Genomic DNA, 19,582 nt, shown 5'->3' with positions numbered 1-19,582 from the left:
CTATTTAGAAACTGTGTACCTGTTGCTGTTTTTCATCTTTAAATTAGAACAAAGATTTTTTTAAAAAATCTTACATCTATTATTCCCAATGACCATCAAAAATAGTTGAGGAAAATGTCCTTGCAGATACCCTATGCAATTGCATTCAACAGGGTATATGCAGAGTGATCTTCAAATCTGCTTTAAAAAGTAACTTGAAGCCAAAAGTGTAACAGGGCTTAGTAACAGCTTTATTCTCTGCAAATAGTTTCACATGAACCTGAAGAAAATCCACAGCTTCAATTAGGTAACAACCCCAATGCTGTTAGAGGAGATAATTTATCATCACTTACAACCATGGCAGACCCAAGCATTTCCAGGTCAGCTGGAAGGCAACAGGGGTCTTCAAAAATGAACATTTTGTGGCATGTGAGAGTGTCTATAAATAAGGTCAAGGGTTAAGTGACTACAAAACTCAAAATCTCCTCCTTAAATAGCTAGGATATATACACACACACACACACAGTGTCCACGTTAAGTGCTGCTGAGCTTAACTCATCTGTGATGGTCAAGAAACTTGCCCGTTAAAGGCAATGTGGTACAGAATTGCTCAACTCTGGTTGGGTTACACACCCAGTATGTTCTAAACCACTGGGAAAACAAATATTGGCAAGTCCATTTTTACAGTTCAGCATGTCCGTCTGCAACAGGAGAAATGTCTCTCTAAAGCTGATATCTCTTATCCTTGTAGATGGATTCTATGGCTTTTCTGGTTCCCAAGCTGAAGTTTTTTGCTTATGAAACATCGCCAGAGATTTGGAAGCTAAAAACTGTATACCATGTTGCTTATTTGGTAAATCTGACAGTCTAAATTTCCACTATTTATCAGATCAATGCCTGGACTTTTCTATGCAGCACCGCCAAGTTTTTGTCGCCGTGCACATGCACCCAATTATTATCCAAATTCACTTCTGTGGGAATCGGTGCATTTTCACGAATGACTGAGAAAACGCTTGAGCCAGTTCCCACTGCATCTACCTCACCATTAAAGGGAGGGGACCCCATGTGCAAACAAGGCCTGTGTATGCACAACCCCTCTTCAGCTTGGAATCCAGTGACAAGAGAATTTTATTTTCTAATGCTACAGTTTTGCTGGTCACCTGTTTGGAAAGGTGTCCTAGCCAGCCCCAATTCTCCTTCCCAGTCAAACAGCCGGTCAGTGGGATTTTGTGGCTGTTTTAGCTCAGAGTGTTGTGCCCCTTTGACTCATGGAGGACCAGTAAACTTAATAAAGGAAAGCACACTTCTTTGGAAGCACTTAGCATCCTGCCCCAGCAAAGAAAGACTCCGTGTCTACTTTAAGTCCAGTCTTGTAAGCAGAGACCAGACTCTGTAAATATAGGTGGAGACCATTTTGCATGTGTCCAATTGACACAGGGCCACCAGTGCATGGGTCCTTTTGGACCCAGAAGAAGGCAGAACAGGGGTGGAACAGGGGCAGGGCGGACTTATGGGTGCTTCGCCGACACAGACGGGGGCTAGGAACAGAACCTCCATGCAAAATTGTCACCATCTGTATATATACATGCATACGTACAACTGCATACACCTTAATCATGGGGCTATTCTATATCTAGATGTGGGCTACATGTCTTACAGAATTAAGGCTACAACCCTATACACTCACTCTGGGGGTGGGAACTGGAACTTACTTCTGATAAGAGATGTATTGAACTGCACTGCAGCCTGCAATCTGATATACACACCTGAAAGTAAGCCTCAATAAACACAGTGGGACTTACATCCAAGTAAATATGCATAAGGTTGTGCTGTAAAACCTAGAAGGATAACTGTTTGGCAGGACCTGGGACCACGGAAGCCAAAGTGAAGTCACTCCACTGAGTTTCTAGTGGGAACTGTGAAAGAGCAGTTTCACAGTGCTAATTTCTCTCTGGTGCCAATTCCATTTTCACCGTCAATGGCAAAAGTACCACTGATATGAAGAAGAGAGACTAAGGCCACAATCCAGTACAGAGTGAGGCATATTTATTTATATATACAGTCATACCTCGGGTTACAGGCGCTTCAGGTTGCGTTTTTTCAGGTTATGGACTGCCGAAACACAGAAGTACCGGAACGGGTTACTTCCGGGTTTCAGCGGTCGTGCATGTCCAGAAGCACTAAATCGCGCTTTGCGCATGCGCAGAAATGCCCAATCACAACCCGCGCAGATGCGCCGCTGCGGGTTGCGGATGCTGCAGGTTGCGAACGTGCATCCCGCACGGATCACGTGTGCAACCCGAGTGTCCACAGTATTTATATATATTTAACTGTGTGCTGGATTGCAGTATTTGGAGCCAATTCCAGCTAAACTTAGCTGGAACAAACAGCACAACCGTTTACATATCTACTCAGAAGTAAGCCCCACTGGCTTCAAGGGGACTTATTCCCAGGGTAGAGGGTACAGAACTGCAGCCTAAGTCACTGTATCCAGCGGAACAGGTTACCCATCCTAGTGAACTTAAGTTCCATTGAAAGTTGGCATTCGACTGCCTCGAGAGAGAGAGACTATGTTGTGCCTCTCCAGGGGTGGTCAAATTGTTACATTAGCAGCACCAAATTGACTTCCAAGCCTGGGCAGTGAGTAAGAAAGTCCTGGGCTGCCAGGACCCCCCTTTCTACCTCACTGATGTGGTCCAAAGGAAAGCAGAGCAATCTTAGGGACTACACTCCAGATTTGTGTAGGGTGTACTTCTTAGGCTTTTACTCTCCCAAAGTTATCCCACAAGGGCAACGGAGGTTTAGGGTCAGTTTTTTTCCTTCTCCTAGATGAGCTACCTTCCCAGGTTAATGAGACCCATCTGCCCCGCACTTCCCTCTGCAGTAGAAACCGCAGTTTTGACCATTGGACCCACAATTGGTCTTGTCCGCTCAGTGTGCCAGAGCCTGTCTTCACATGCAGGGGAAGCCCCTAACTCACCAGTGGAACTACTGGTACCATACCCCTCTACAACACAGTACATGTAAAAAAGGGCACATGCTAAAGGAAGAAAATAATGTGACTTAATCATTATGACTCAACTGAAACCATTTTCTTTACTGTTGACCTATTAAAACTGTAATCATGAAATACATATTTTTTTTTAAAGGCAGAATACAGAGGCGACAATTTCAGGCTCTTTGTACATATTATGGCCGTACAACCTGTCCGAATGAACTGAGAACCTGCTGAATTAAAAAGAAACTGCGGGTGGGGTGTATCTGAAGGTGGCTTCCAAAATGGCTCCTTCCCAGTTGCTTTTCTCCTGGGGGCAGCAACATGTTACAGTACTTCTGCTCTCCAAGAACAGGAGGAGAAAAATGGCGGGGGGGGGGACCAGCTTCAGAGGGGAAGCACAATCGGGGGAAGAATTCAGCAATGCTCTTTTGCCTGCAACTTCATGTTAAATCACCCCGAAAATCCTGAATTTAAAGAGATCTGAGAGCAACCCACAGATCTGGCACCATCACACCTGGCCTATCATCAGATAATACCCCCTAAGGATACAAGAAGAGCCTGCTGAATCTGGCCAATGGCCTGATTAAATAAATATCATTTAAAACAATGCAACTTTTATATATATATAAAAAACATTTTTTGTTGTTTTGCTTTAGTAGTATTTGGCGTACGGCAAGTGGAAGCCTGCATTTTTAACCTATAAAAAGCAGCTTCTCTGAAAAGTAAAATAAAAATTACCTGGAACATTCACTTGCAATGCATGCCATTAAATCTCAAGGCAGTCAAATGCCATCAGCTACCCCCAAAAAAGGGGGGGGGGACCAGGACCTATTGCAATCATGCAGAGAAGAAAAAACCTAAGATTGAAACATAAAAAGAAAACTCCCGGTGACAGCTGGTAATATTATATGGCACTCAAATTATATTAAAGTTTTGGGAGAGAACCATAGCAAGAAAAATCCGTCTCCTTCCCCATTCAACAAAGGAGTGCACATCAATCACAGCTACAGCTAGTGCAAATGGGAAAAAAAAGTGTTGGCCCAGCAACACAGCTCCCTTGAAGTTTATCAAGCAAATAAAGGCCACTTCTGAAAATGGCTTTTTTCGCAGTTATGGACGGAAACCAATGTACCGTGTACCTGCCGAGAATGGTACATATGCATTTCAATGGAACCCGTTTTCGTGGCGAACACACACAGAAGCAGCAACCTGGAAAGACCTCCGTATATTTTGCTGGGAAACACACTGATTGGCAAGCAACAAAGTTATGACTAACCTCTAAGACCATTGATTTCAATGGGTCTACTCTCGGTTTTACAGGCACGTATGTCATGCCCAGCTGGCTCAAGGGTGCATAAGGTATCTGAGCAATTGTATCGTATGAAATGGCCTGAAGGGTATTGTAATGCAAAACAACCAGCATGTCCAATTACTCCTTAATTCAGGCACAATTTGATGTGAAATAAGAACAGCAGCTCCAGTCCCAATCCTTTTCTTACTGTAAATTATAGCCTTGATCCAGATTAGCCAACATGCACACATGTCAGGCAGCACTCAATGCTGCTTAACCCCCTTCTTTTGTTCATTTTAAGGGAGCTGCACCACAGTGTTTCTTATGCAAACACACAAGAGCTTTTTTAAAAACAAAAAGCAACAACCCTCAAGTTTAAAATCCAGTTTGGTATTATAGAACTGGGAGCCACTCACTCAGCCAGTTCAAACTAGTACAGCAATAGTGACGATAGCTGTGTGCTATATAGACTAGCTGTAGAGTGTGTAGACCAATTGACTTTAGTTCAATAAATCGTATCATACTTTGTGGATCAAAGGGTGGCGGTTCTAGTAAAAGCAGGCATTTCCGCTCAGAGGTTTCGAATTCTGTCTTCCTTCTCTACCTGAAAACTTGGGGCCAGAAGACCCCAAGTGATAACTCAGACTGGAACCACATCCCACAAAAAAGCAGGCATGGGAAAAATGAAGACCCATTGCTTTCTAGAAATCCCATCATCATCATCAAGGCACTCAGAAATGCCCTTCTGTAATAAGACTATATGGCATGTATCTTGAGCCTGCTGTTGCAGGAGATCTGGGAGCGTGACATTCAGAAATGTTACTTTACAGGACAAAAAGAAAAAAAGAAATTTCTGAACTGCACATTTAAACAAAATGTTCACTACATCCCAAACTCCGGGTGAACTGCAAATGGCAAGATCCAGGTGCATCACCGAAGAGCGTTCGAACTGCTGCCGAGAAGGTTCAGAAGCCGATTATTATGGCACATGAGGATGCATCTCCTGGTTTTCAAAAGGTGGCAGTGGATCCCTCCAATATGTGAACTGACTGTAGGTGTCAGAACAGGGGAAGTCTGAAGAATGGCTTCTTTTCAACAAGGGAAATACGTGATCTACCACTTCGCAGAGTCTCACGTACCTGGACAAACAGAAAAAGAAAAAGTTTATTATTACCACTGCCTAATAAATTGGATATGCTGATATCACGGGCTGCATTAATACAGCTATTTTATCCACATTTTAAGACAGAATAATTAAGGAAATTACAACAGACCCACAGAGTCATATATCCCGTTTCTGAATCTGATGTGTGACATTACGATTTGCTGAATCGTTGCTGAGCTAACATAGGATTGCCTTGGAGCTTAAATGCAACGGCACAGCTGCAAATGTGCTGAAAAACAAGCTTTTTTGTTCAAATAAAGAAAACTGGGAATTTCTCATTTTTAACTACTGAATCACAGAGTGATTACCTAGCACGTAACTGAAGTAAATCTTGATAATATCACAATCTGAACTAGATGATGCTCGTGGTCCCTCTAAACTCTGCCATTCTGTGATTTCAAGGCGGTCCAGTTAATTTCTACTGTAACGCCCAGCATCAAAGGTCTTAGAGAAAGAGAACTCCACCCCACATTAGGAGCAAGTGAACTGATACTCACGATGAAATGTTGGTCTTTGCATGCTCTTGAATTAGCTCTCCTTTAGGATTAACAGTGAATATTCTGTTTAGTGAAACTCCCACTTGCTTGTATGAATACACATCCTGGGGGTGGGAAAACAACAAACACAAAAGGTAGGTTCCCCCTCAGTATAAATCGAAAACAGTTTACCTTTCTAAAATGCTTATAATATGTGTTTTACTTCACAGGGTAAAACAAAGAAGGGTCAAGTCATGTGCTTGCTAAATCTCCATGTGTATGAATGTGATGCAGATTGGTGGGAGTATTCTGGAAGAAAGGGTTCACGTGATCAATCTGATGACTGAGGATAACCAGGAAAGTCAAGACCCACAAACTGCAAGACATTTCTGCCAATCCCATAAGACGTTTGTGCAGATTTCCACGTTCCTCTCCACTTGACCAATTGATATGGATTGAAGAAATGTTTCACAAAACCACATAGAAGTAACGTGTTATTGCAAGTAGCTTGAAACTACAGCATGAACCCCAAACATTATCTGCAGAAGCTCCACTTTGGACGAGTCCTCATAAAATAATATCACAAAGGTACTTACAGCAGGCCTATTGCCAAAAGCAGCGTAAAACGGTTCTGTGTTGGGATGAAACAAGTTTTTGATGTCCGTTAGGCACTGAACTTTAAATTTCTCTGGCTTCTTCTCTATTACTTCCCTGAAATAAACCATAACACACAAAAATAGAAGTGTTTTAGAAGTGCTTTATCAATGCAACACGGTCATTTTTCTCAGGCTAAACACAACATTTTAACTGACTGAACTTCAGATTCCCCCCAAAAGAATTGTAAAGATACCGTACTCATGGTTCCTTGTTTTAAAAAATGGAAGCTTCCAAACCTAAGTGACGTGGTTCACCTCTTTAGTCTGATTGATTTAACTTAAAGAGAGTTAAGCATGTGCCTAATTTACTCACTAACATTAAGGGATTTAATTGTACTCTGTTGGACTGTGATCGAGGACAGAAAATAACCTTATGTGACATGTGTAAACCGTTTCTGTGCATTTTATGCAAGTCTCTGCATTCTAAGGAAATAGCATCATTGACACAACCACAAAATCCATTTTGAGCACACCCTTATAAATAACTAGCAGATATGGTTTGGCCCACTCAAGTCACATCTTGTAATAAAGATGTGGGATCCTTACAGCTGAAGCTCAGAAAATATTTCCGACAAATAAGCAACCCCAACTACTAGCAAGCCAGGCAACCCTCAACCAGTGAAATTTATAGAATGGCGAGATTCCGGGTTCTCTTACCTGTGGAAAGCTGAGAACAAGCTGCTGGGACTCAGTAATACAGGACCTTGAGGCAGCACTGTTCCTCGTTCGTTAACCCAGTGCAAGTATCCCCGGGTCATATCTGCCATTCCTATCGCACGTGCAGAACAGTATAGGAATTTATACCCATTTCTGTTTCAAAAAGAGAAAACAGTTGCCATCGTCATCAGAAACACACTATCCAGAATCAGCTTTAGACATGTGAGCTGATATTGCCTTTTAATATCTCCCATGTATTGGATAAATTGTATTATGGAATATAGCATTTCTTTCCATTACACCGGTCCAGCCATAAGATATAAGCATTCAGAGCCACTAAGGCTGCAGTCCCATGTTCCAATATGAGGGTGTTTAGTACAACTGATTTCCATAAAAACTCTGCATGGAACAAGGGGACAGAGATGGCTCTGTCATTGGGCCGGGTGAACAACTGCCTCAAGCAGCAGGTTTTAGGGCACCGTTCATTGGCAGCAAATTGCCAATGATTTAGCTTTGTGAGGAGGTGCAGATACAGGGGAAGGATAGAGCATGGGAAGCCAAAGCAAGGCTCAATGCATGTGTCTGAGGGAGCAAATGACTCTGAAAGTCAAAGGATGGCAGGATGTTGCGGCAGACTAGACCTACGAACCAACATCGAAGAGGGAACTGGCTGAAAGTCAAGTGGGGAATTGACTGATCTGATAAGCAGAGTGAAATCAGCTCCCTGAATACAAGAACAGAAAATGGGAGGGATTCTGTAAGGGGCAGATGAACACACACCCCCTCACATATACATTCACACTGTTTCATTTTAGACACCTACTGAAAACCTTTATGTTACAGCAAGCCTCTCCAGACACATGATTCAGTTACCTATATTTGTTCTTTAAAGTTTTATAGATGTTATCTTCAGTTTTAATTTTGATGGCTTTATGCACGGCTATTTTCATTTTATTTATGGTTTTTAGCAGTGTTTTCTATTCATACTCTGCTTTGGGCAGCTTTTTGATGACGCTGTTTATATAAATTCTAGATTTTTAAAAAGTGTGGGTTGGGTTCCACTACGCTGAGGAGAGTCCTGGACTTTCTCCTGGAGGAATAAAAAACTCCTCAGAACTTCTCAGTGAATGATAAAAGAGTGTGTGAGACCTAAAACAAAAGCTTGAAGAGGGAAAGCAGAGTGGAATCTCACCAACTTATTACAGTGGTACCTCGGGTTAAGAACTTAATTGGTTCTGGAGGTCCGCTCTTAACCTGAAACTGTTCTTAACCTGAGGTACCACTTCAGCTAATGTGGCCTCCTGCTGCCGCCATGCCACCGTTGCACGATTTCTGTTCTCATCCTGAAGCAAAGTTCTTAACCCGAGGTACTATTTCTGGGTTAGCAGAGTCTGTAACCTGAAGCGTCTGTAACCCGAGGTACCACTGTATTATATTTTAGCCAATGTAGGCAAACCACCATTTGGGTTTTCTGCCTTGTAGTTAAATCCTATGCATATCTGTTAAGGACCAAGATTTGCTGCATTCAACTGAAGTTTCTCATAGGTAAGTCTTACAGGACTGCAGCCTCAAGCACCAAACTTTCTGTCAGGAGGGACAGAAAGGTATGTTGTTGTTACCGAGCTCATCAGTGTTAAAGAGCCACACTTGATCCGAATAATTACCTACCAGGCCCAGACAGACCCTCCCTCTAGAGAAGGGTAGTCAACCTTTTTATACCTACCGCCCACTAATGCATCTTGATGGTCAAATTTCCTTACCGCCCACCTGTGCTTGATGGAAGAAGGATTCAGCTTGTGCCGTAGAACCCCCTACCGCCCACCTAGAATCCTGAAACGCCCACGAGTGGGCGGTAGGGACCAGGTTGACAACCCCTGATCTAGATTATGCCAAACACTCTTTGGAATTAACCACTTTGAAGACAAAGGTCCTACACGACATCTTAAGAAAAGATCAGAAGTACTCTTAGCCTAATTAGAGTCATTTTGTTTTTCTGTGTGAGCAGCCTCTGTGCTGGCATAACGCAGTAGATGCAAACATTCTCAGAAAAGGCCAAATTCAGTGAAAGGTTAGCTAATATTTATTATTGTTGTTGTTGTTATTATTTATTAAATTTGCACACCACCGTATACGTGCAGGTCTCACGTGTAAAATCACAAAAAAACACAAAATACATAATAAAAATAAAAACAAGTACAGTGGTACCTCTACTTACGGACGGGGTGCCATTTGCACCCCGAAAAGTCTAAGTAGAGCGCTGCTTCTGCACGCGTGTGTGACATGACAGAGTGCTCCTGCGCATGCGTGACGCACGCAGATTGCTCCTGCGCAAAGCAGCAAACCCGGAAGTAAACACTTTCGGGTTTGCTGTGTTCGTAACCAGAAAAACTGCAACGTGAAGCGAACGCAACTCAAGGTATGCCTGTACAACCCAATAATACTCACTGGCTCACTTTATGGTACAATTTGGCAATCCCTTGATGTGTCCAATCTTTGCCAAGAGTGGGCAAAATATGACCTAAAGTATCTGACCTGGAAAAAGAGAAGATTGATTGAATAGACTAGAAGAAATACAAGACTAGCCCATTGTAATACAGAAAAATGCTATGCAATTTTATATAGTTATTTAAAATTGTTATTTGTTACTTATTAACACTGTTTCAGTCTTGCCTTTCAGTGTAAATTCTTCTGTGGTCTCTTTCTAAGAACTCTTAAAAGAGAAAACCATTTTACCCCTCTTTGATTTTAGAGTAGCATTGGAATCAATACAAACACTTTATTATTTATTATTATTATTATTATTATTATTATTATTATTATTATTATTATCTTCATTATCATCATTATTCCATTTCTGTTCCACGTTTACTCCAAGGAGCTCTACGTAGGATACATACATCTCCCCCTCCCCATTTTATTGTCACAACAGTCTTGTGAGACAGATTAGGCTCAGAAACAGTTGCTAGCCCAAGGTCACCTAGTGAGCTTCATAGATGAGTGGGGATTTGCACCCTCCTCTCCCAGGTCCAACTAATCCAACACACTAACCACTATACTGAAATGGCTCTGCTATGGATCAGCTTGCACCACCAGCATTATTACTGATTCTTGCCTACAGAAATCCGTGTGTCTTAAAATCAGATGAGATGGACATAAGATTAACTCAATAAGAAAACAAAAGCAGAACATTTTAGAATGAATATTAAACAGTTGAAAACAAGCAAAGCAAAATCAGAGAATGGAGAAGCAATAAGCAACAAAGGAAACTGCTACCTAGGGCTCACTGCAATGTGCAGTCTATACAAGTCCCCATATCTCCCATGGTTCACAAACGCCAACCAGAAACACAAGAAAGCATAAACGTTTATGCCTCTCTATTGGATTGGCATTATGACTTTTGAGTGGTGCTGTTGTGTCATGTGATGGAAGCAGACGGGAGATTGGTCCAGTCATCAGTTTGGCTTGGCACATCAGCTTGGACTGGGCCACCAAGACTGGGCAAGAGTCCTGGAATTGGAAGGGACCCTAAGAGTCATTGCTTAGTCCAACCCTAAGCAATGCAGGAATCTCAGCTAAAGCATCCATGATAGATGGCCATCCAACCTCTGCTTAAAAATCTCCAATGAAAGAGAGTATGCTGCTGTCCAGGGGAGTTAGTTCCACTGTCGAGAAGCTCTTATTGCCAGAAAGTTCTTCCTCCTGTTTAGCTGAACTCTCCTTTTGGGCAACTTGAATTCAACAGTTTTTTAAAAAATGGCCCCAGCGCAAAGAGAGCATTGCAAGTGTCTCCCATTATTTTCCACGCTGCTATTTCGAACTTTCTGATGAAGCAGGCAAAACTGTTTTCCCTGAAGGGGAACTTGGCATACTGTGTGCCTTGCAAAGCGCTCACCTCGTAATTGTGCCATCAATGTCAGAAATAATGACCTTGTCATCCCAGTTCCACAAGTAGATGGTGCCTTCACAGCGGCATGTCCCTTGGTACTGTGTTGTAACACTGAAAATCACATCGTTGGGGCCATTCTTAAGATTCAGGCTTTTCTGTCGAAAAAGGCACAAACAAAACCAAAACCCGGATTTCAAGCTATGCACGTCGACAAACCAGATGGCTCGGAATATTATTAAAGCACAGTTCTTTAAAGGTCTGGCAGTAAATCGCTTTAGTCACACACATTTAAGTCCCTTCTCTTGCATTACTGAACAAGGAAGCAGAATTACAGTCAGGGTAATAAGGAATTCTGCTGTATAGCCAATGGCCTGGAATGTGCAAAGCAGGTAAAACAAGAAAATAATACCAGGCTCAACAACAGCAAGCTGCTATGTAAACCACTTAGAGGTTTTCACAATTAAGCAGTATGAAAATTTTGTTTTTTAAAAAATTTTAAAAAACCAATCTTCTTATTGATTTTAAATGTCAGTCAATGTACTGGTTGGGTTACACCTTCCTGGGCTTTTTTGGTGCCCCTTGTTCTGTTATATCAACCACTTCATTAAGGCAAACTTTCTTTAACAACACTCAAAAATAGAATCATTGTCCTTCACCCAGTGTCTTAATTTCTATGGGTGGAGTGAAAAGTTTATGTGAACGTAACTTACAAGCTGTTCTGAACTGAGTCGAAGGGTCTTTTTGTAACCCACTCCAGACAATAATGGAAGATGACCAGGGTTTGCTGATGATGCAAAGGGTTGACTTGAAGCTCTAGGGTCTTCATCACTTGAAGAAGATTCATCTTTGATTCTGAAACATCATACACAGGCACATTTTATATATATATAATGTGGGAGGGAGGGAGGGAGGGAGGGAGGGAGCAGGCACACTGGGGTCAGAAATTCTAGCCCTGACCCCTCTTCTGGTGCAATTTCCCCTCACATTCACACCTGCAATCTGAAATGGTACAGTTAAAATGGAAGAAAGGTATCATGTTTTTTATTATTATTATTATTATTATTATTATTATTATTATTATTCTGAATCTTCACATCGGCTCTTACTGCATTCCTCACACACACAAACATGGGAGAACTAGACCCACATCCCAACTCAGCTTTGAAATTCATGGGGCCTAACCTACCTCACAGGACTATCTGAGCAAATGCATATAAATGTAGTAAGTTGCTGCTATTATTGAGAAGGCAAATGAAGCAAAACTTCTAAAGCACTACATAAGCTGAAAAGCAGGACAGAAACGATTTGATACCTGTCTTGAATGTTCGACTCTTCTTTTCCACTCAAACCTGGCATGGGCTTCGTTTCCTGTAGGCAAAACATTAAGAAGGTGAAGAACAGAGCCGGCTCTGAAAATTACACGCGCAGTCAGAGTAGAACTACCCTGGAGCATGGAAGAGGGGAAACTGCAGCTCACCACCTCCCTGACTTCCAAGCGGATAGGAGGAACACCAAGGATGAACCAACAGCCAACAGCAAGGCCTACTCACCTGTCTGTTCATAGAGTCCAATAATCCACACGAAAGGTTGTTACAGTTCCACAGAATCCTTTCACAGAGTCTAAGACAAGGATTTCCAGAATATTAGCCTTGTTTCGCGGTCCTGGGCTTCATCAGTAGTACAAACTCATATATGATTTCACAGGACAGTGGATCTTATAGCATAGTAGTAGCTGCTGTCTTAGACTCCGTGAAAGGATTCTGTGGAACTGTAACATTTTGTGTGGATTGTTGGACTCTATGAACAGACAGGTGGAATAGATACTTTCACATATATGGACCTTATTCATAAACTGGTTAGAGAATGAACTGATCCACTGGGTCTTCTATTTTCTTCGTTGAACTTCATGAGCTACTTCTGTTGAAATCTACAATTCAATACAACGAAGTGTATATATCATTTTTTCAAACGTACAGCCGGTTACTTCTTGTGTGTTTACTGCCCTGGTAAGTGGCAACACCACCAGCGTTGGGAGGGCGGCAGTGCCTTCCAGCAACTGGCTGCTCCTGCTCCTAGAGGAAGCACCAGTTATTATGGTAAATAGCTACTGGCAGACCACAGCTCTTAGAAGCTAGATGGAGGATAGGTCCACCCAGGGTCGTCAGATAAGGCAGCCAAATGTTCAAGTAGCAATCGTGTTCAATCTGTCATATAGGGTAGGTATGAAGAGGGGGTGCCCATCACCACAATGGCTTTCCTGAAAGCTTCCTGACGGCATCAGGCTGAACACTCTCGGAGACATAATGCTCAGCTCCATGGGCCTTTTCCCCCAAACAGCATGGCAATTCTTAGGTTCTTAGATAGTGGCTTGAGAACATTACTTGAGCACATATATATGCAGGGCTGTGCGCATGCAGGGGGGAAAAAACACCAAGTGCAATATCGGGTGCAGAATTCAGCATCCTGAAAACCTCCACTTTTGTTTTCAAAACAAGTTTCTAGCCCTTATTGTTGCAAGAATATAATTAAACGTCTGCAGGCAACATCGGATGAAATGCCCTCAGCCAGGTCTGAAGGTTTCAATGTTCAAGGTCTCAGTGCACTGCATCGTTACTTAACCCCTCCTCATATGAGCAGGAGCAAAATAAATTAAGCAAAATGGCAAAAAAGGTAAGATAATTTTATCGAAAACGCCCCACAAATTCTTCATGAAGTTTGCAGGTTACGGAATTCAACTCTTTCTGCTAAATTTGGGTTCCTCAGGAACAAAGTCAAAAATACAAACTTTTGGTTATCAGGCATTACACACAGCCCCATATATATGGTTTTCTAACCTGGGGGGAATTTCGGTCCATCTAGTTTCCGAACTTACCTCTTTGATAGAGCTAGTCCTCCCTCGCCATGAAAACCACCATCTTCCACCTTTTTTTGGCATCTTATCCCTCATTATAGAATCCACAGTGGCCTGTGATAAATGGATGGTAACATAAATAATGGAACAGAACAAAAAGTAATCTAACTCATGCAAAAGAAAATATTTTTTTTAGAAAAAAAGACAAACCACACGCAATTTAAAACTCAAGCAAAGAGAGTAAAAGGAAACATACTATCTGTGGACCACAAATCTTGTCAAAGCAAAACCTAATGGTATCCACCAGAACTGTACGGAAGTAACTTAAACAAGAACACTTACAAAATTTAAAAAAAGAAGAAGAGAAAATGGGAACGAAACAAAACGAAACAAAAGCATAATAAGCCATTAGTATAATGTTTAGGAGACTGGGGAGAAAGAAGTCTCTACTTCACAGCTGTTTAGTAAAAATCATAAAGGGTTTCTGCTGCTAAGAAACACGGTTAGGCAAGATGGTTAGCTGTTCCCATTAAATAATAATGAAACTAAGTAAGATGGTTGGTTTGGTGTCTCTTGAAAGCTATTCAGGAGAGTACTGGCTAACAGGTATAATATAATGAAACATTCAGCACCAAAATAGCCACTAGTTGCTTCTTGATGAGGGTGCGGAAGTTTATTTCCTTAACATGTTGGACAGCAAAAAAAATTCCTAAGTGCAGAATTTGTTTTATCCTACAAACAAATATGCAAGTTCAGTGCATATTCTCTCCACGTGGCCTTATGTAAGGATTGACAGCAATTAAAGCAAGCCCAACCTATTCAAATTCACTTGGATAAATTCTGAAAAAAAGAATATCTGTGCTGATCCGCACAAGAGCATTTGCTACTTGGTGACTGCAACCATAAACAATGATATGCATGCACAACTGGGCCATTACAGATAAAGCAAGCGGGGGTGGGGAGAACTTTCAGGTCCCCTTAAAGGTAGAGGGACCCCAGTCGTCCAGTCACGGACGACTCTGGGGTTGCAGCGCTCATCTTGCTTTACTGGCTGAGGGAGCCAGCGTACAGCTTCCAGGTCATGTGGCCAGCATGAGTAAGCCGCTTCTGGCGAACCAGAGCAGCGCACGGAAACGCCGTCCCCTTACATTGCTTCAAATGCTAATGCCTTCCAAGAGAGTATTTTCATATTCTGATGTCAAAGCTTACAACATCAAAAATGCCGCAAAGTTGGGTTATTTACATGCATGTGTGAACTGGACCTATGTGAGCAGGAGAGAATGTGGCAAAAAGAATGCTGCAAAATATGATTCAGACGTGGTTCCAAATAATCCTAAATCAGCACTGGTGACAGCAGGTAGCTATATATAGTTCCAGCCAATGGTTTCTGATTTCTTTAAGACCTGTTTTGGCTACAGCACTGTGGCACCCTGAACCCTTTGCTAGAATTGATAGATTTGAATTTTATTGATCTATCTGTGGATATCTCTAAAAAGTGTGTCTTTGTCATCTCTCGAGAGGCAAGAGAGATGTGTGTCACTGAGTCCCATCAGTTCATCAAATGCTAAACAGATCAAGAGTTGTTTTGACCTAGCTGCAGGTTAATATCAGACTGCCAACAGCGCTGGTTCAGCTGTCAACAAGCAGAGAGGTCCGTAGCCAAATATAAATGTATCCAGCATTGCACTTTCAAGTTGGGGTTACTCTTTAATAGCTATTTTACACGAGAGATGCTATACTCTAATCTTTCTGTCCTCCAGCAGAGGACATTGGGATCAAAGGAAGGCTTACAGCCCAACTCTTAAAGTTCGGCCTTAGCACTCAGTTCTCAAGAGCCACTGAAATCAATACAACAAATGTATTTTTGCCAACCGGCTCCTTTAGATGGAAGATGAACGATAGCTTGTTTAGAGATCAGGAGATTATTAAGAAGGCCCAAAAAACTCTGAAGGATTATTTCGAAATAAATATGAACACTACGGTGGAAAAAAGAACTATCTGGGACGCAAGCAAAGCTGTGATGAGGGGGTTCTTGATACAACAGAACGCCGTAAAGAAAAGGATACAAAATGAAAGGAAAGATAAGATCTTGCAGAAAATTAAAGAATTGGAGAAGAAATTAAGATCAAACCCGAAGTCACAGCCGATTCTGAGAGAAATCAAATTATACCAAGCACAATATTCTAAATTGATAAACCAAGAAATAGAATGGAAGATTAAATTAATGAAACAAAAAACTTTTGAATCGGCGAATAAATGTGGGAAACTGCTTGCTTGGCAGTTGAAGAAGAGACAGAAATTAAATACAGTTACAAACCTAGAAATTGAAGGAAGAAACATTCAGAACCCCATGGAAATTAGAAAGTGCTTCCAGAGATACTTCAAAAAATTATACACTCAAGGGCCGCAAGATGAGGTTGAGATTAAACAATTTTTGGAAAGAAATGGACTAACAAAGTTGTCACAAGAAAACAGATTAATCCTGAACAACAAAATAACACAACAAGAGATTGAACAAGCCATCCAGAACATGCAACTGGGCAAATCTCCAGGGCCAGATGGCTTGACCTCCAAGTATTATAAGACATTAAAAGATTATCTGATCCAACCGATGATGGAGGTCTGTAATGAAATTATGGAAGGGAAGAAGGCGCCGGAATCGTGGAAGGATGCTTTTATCACATTGATACCAAAATCTGAAGCTGAAAAGACACAACTCAAAAACTACCGTCCCATTTCCCTTCTGAATGTGGATTACAAAATATTTGCAGACATTTTGGCAAGTAGACTTAAAAGAGTTCTTAATGAAGTAATCCATAAAGACCAGGCAGGCTTTCTCCCAGGTAGACATATGTTTGCTAATACTAGGAACATTATTGACATTTTGGAACTTCTGCAAACAGACATAAACACAAAAGCTGTGTTAATTTTTATAGATGCGGAGAAGGCCTTCGATAATATTTCTTGGAAATTTATGAAGGGAAATTTGAAAGAAATGGGAGTGGGACGGGGGTTTGAGAATGGGATTGATGCTATATATTCAGAACAAAAGGCCAAACTGATAGTTAATAATGTGGTTACAGAAGAGTTCAAAATTGAAAAAGGAACATGACAAGGCTGCCCGATTTCCCCTCTGTTATTTATCTCGGTTCTGGAGGTGCTCTTGAACATGATCAGAGGGGACCGGTTGGTGGAAGGGATTCAGGTCGGAGCGAAACAATATAAACTTAAAGCTTTTGCAGATGACCTAGTTTTGACCCTGCAGGAGCCAGAATCTAGTACGAAAAGAGTATTACAATTGATACAGGACTTTGGTCGGGTGGCGGGATTTAAATTAAACAAACAGAAAACCAAAGTGTTGGGAAAAAATTTGACAGACATAGAGTCGGAATGGTTTCAGAGAGAAACAGAATTAACTATGGTTAAAAAGGTAAAGTACCTAGGGGTAAACATAACAGCAAAAAACCTGAGTCTATTCAAGGATAACTATGAAAAATGCTGGTCTGAAATTAAGAGAGACTTGGATAGTTGGACAAAATTGAAGCTTTCTTTGTTAGGCCGAATTGCTGCTATTAAGATGAATGTATTGCCAAAAATGTTGTTTTTGTTTCAAACATTGCAGATTGTGGACAAAACGGAGTGCTTCCGGAAGTGGCAGAAAGATATATCTAAATTTGTCTGGCAGGGCAAAAAGCCCAGAATTAAGTTTAAGATATTAACAGATGCGAAAGAAAGAGGGGGCTTTGCCCTGCCAGACTTAAAGTTGTACTATGAAGCCGCAGCTTTTTGCTGGCTAAAAGACTGGCTACTTCTCGAAGACACTGACGTGCTGGACCTGGAAGGTTTTAACAATGCTTTTGGTTGGCATGCATACTTATGGTATGATAAAGTTAAGATCAATAAGGCCTTTAAGAACCATATTGTCAGGAAAGCAGTGTTTAATGTCTGGACAAAATATAAAGACTTACTGGAAAATAAAACTCCAAGGTGGCTCTCACCTCTGGAGGCTAAGGCCCTAAAAAGACCCAATATGGAGGCCAAATGGCCAAAATATTGGGAAATATTAGAAAAAGATGGAGACAATTGGAAATTGCAGAGTTTGGAGAAAATGAAGGATAAGGTGTGAGACTGGTTACATTATGCTCAGATTAAAGAAGTTTTTAAAAATGATAAAAAGTTAGGGTTCCAGGTGGAGAAATCGAAGTTAGAAACTGAATTGTTAGAACCAAAGACTAAGGTTCTATCTAGAATGTATAACTTGCTGTTAAAATGGAATACACAAGACGAAATGGTTAAATCGGCTATGATAAAATGGGCACAGGACATTGGGCATAACATTATGTTTGAGGACTGGGAAAGGTTGTGGACCACTGGGCTGAACTTCACCGCATGTAATGCTCTGAAGGAAAATGTTATGAAAATGATATATAGATGGTACATGACCCCAGTTAAACTTGCTAAAATATACCATTCGTCTGATAATAAATGTTGGAAATGTAAAGAAAATGAAGGAACATTCTTTCACCTCTGGTGGACATGCCCTAAGGTGAAGGTCTTCTGGGAAATGATATATAATGAACTGAAAAAGGTATTTAAGTATACCTTCACAAAGAAACCAGAGGCCTTCCTCCTGGGTATTGTCGGCCAGAAGGTGTTAAAGAAGGATCGAACATTTTTCATGTATGCAACAACGGCAGCAAGGATTCTTATCGCAAAAAACTGGAAAACTCAAGATCTACCCACACTGGAAGAGTGGCAGATGCAGCTGATGGACTATATGCAACTGGCCGAGATGACCGGCAGAATCCGTGATCTGGGAGAAGAGAAGATGGAGGAAGACTGGGAGAAATTCAAAATGTATTTACAAAAACATTGTAATTTGGTTGAACCTTAAGAAGGATGCTGGATTATAAAAAACTGCTCACCACTAAATTAGATCTAAATTTGATGATAAGTGAGACTAAAGAAAATATAAAATTTTTTGGGAAGAAGTGCTAGATTATATTTGAATGAATGGACATGAGATTGAAAACAAGTTGATAATTTGTGTGGAAAAATTTTTAACAATGCAAATGGGAGCGGGAGACGTGAGGGAGTCCAAAGAAGTGATGAAATTGTTATGACAGAAATAAGATTGTTTATTATGTGTGCATTTATATTTTAAAATCTTAATAAATATTTATTTAAAAAAAAAATGAAATCAATACAACAAATGAGCATTAATCAAGCTGGCCTGCCTGCAAAAAGAAGTTCAACTGTCGAGATGAACCGTTCGTTCCTAAAGGTTTGCTGTTTGAATACAAGTCAGATTCATGAAGTCACAAGCGCATCCTCAGCCTAAATCTAGAAAATGTTGGTTCGTAGCCCCAACAGTGACCAAGGCAATATAACCACTGATATGCATGAAGCTGAGGACCATTTTAGACCACATGAGCTGGGGGGAGTTGGCACACATAACTGAAATTACAACTCTCTTGCAAGAGTTCTTAAAGTGTCTCAACCAGAACATACACAGCTTAGGACAGAAACGCTTCTCCCAACCCAGTCCCAGGAACAGGAAGACTAGGAGAAAAAGAAAGAAGCAAGGCCATATTGCCCCAAAGTGTGTTGAGGCTTGGGAAGC

The 19,582-nt window shown here is 41.2% G+C and overlaps 1 protein-coding gene across 6 annotated transcripts in view; it reads right to left on the bottom strand.

Moving 5' to 3' along the window:
• Positions 1–3,049: 3,049 nt before the first annotated feature.
• Positions 3,050–19,582, bottom strand: part of LPIN1 (lipin 1) — an 84,572-nt gene continuing 68,039 nt past the window's right edge. For all 6 annotated transcript variants that reach the window (XM_081856930.1, XM_081856933.1, XM_081856932.1 and 3 more), the window contains 9 exons: positions 13,981–14,073; positions 12,421–12,476; positions 11,819–11,960; positions 11,115–11,263; positions 9,668–9,754; positions 7,223–7,375; positions 6,506–6,620; positions 5,931–6,034; positions 3,050–5,407 (listed from right to left, as the gene is read on the bottom strand). In XM_081856930.1, coding sequence (XP_081713056.1) covers positions 5,248–5,407; positions 5,931–6,034; positions 6,506–6,620; positions 7,223–7,375; positions 9,668–9,754; positions 11,115–11,263; positions 11,819–11,960; positions 12,421–12,476; positions 13,981–14,073 — 1,059 coding nt within the window. In that variant the 3' untranslated portion in view covers positions 3,050–5,247. The remainder of the gene's footprint in view (positions 5,408–5,930; positions 6,035–6,505; positions 6,621–7,222; positions 7,376–9,667; positions 9,755–11,114; positions 11,264–11,818; positions 11,961–12,420; positions 12,477–13,980; positions 14,074–19,582) is intronic.

This window comes from Podarcis erhardii (genome assembly GCF_964252035.2).
Source record: "Podarcis erhardii genome assembly, chromosome: 3".
Lineage (NCBI taxonomy): Eukaryota > Metazoa > Chordata > Lepidosauria > Squamata > Lacertidae > Podarcis > Podarcis erhardii.
Note: the sequence above shows the minus strand (reverse complement) of the source record. Positions and strands in the feature narration are given on the sequence as shown.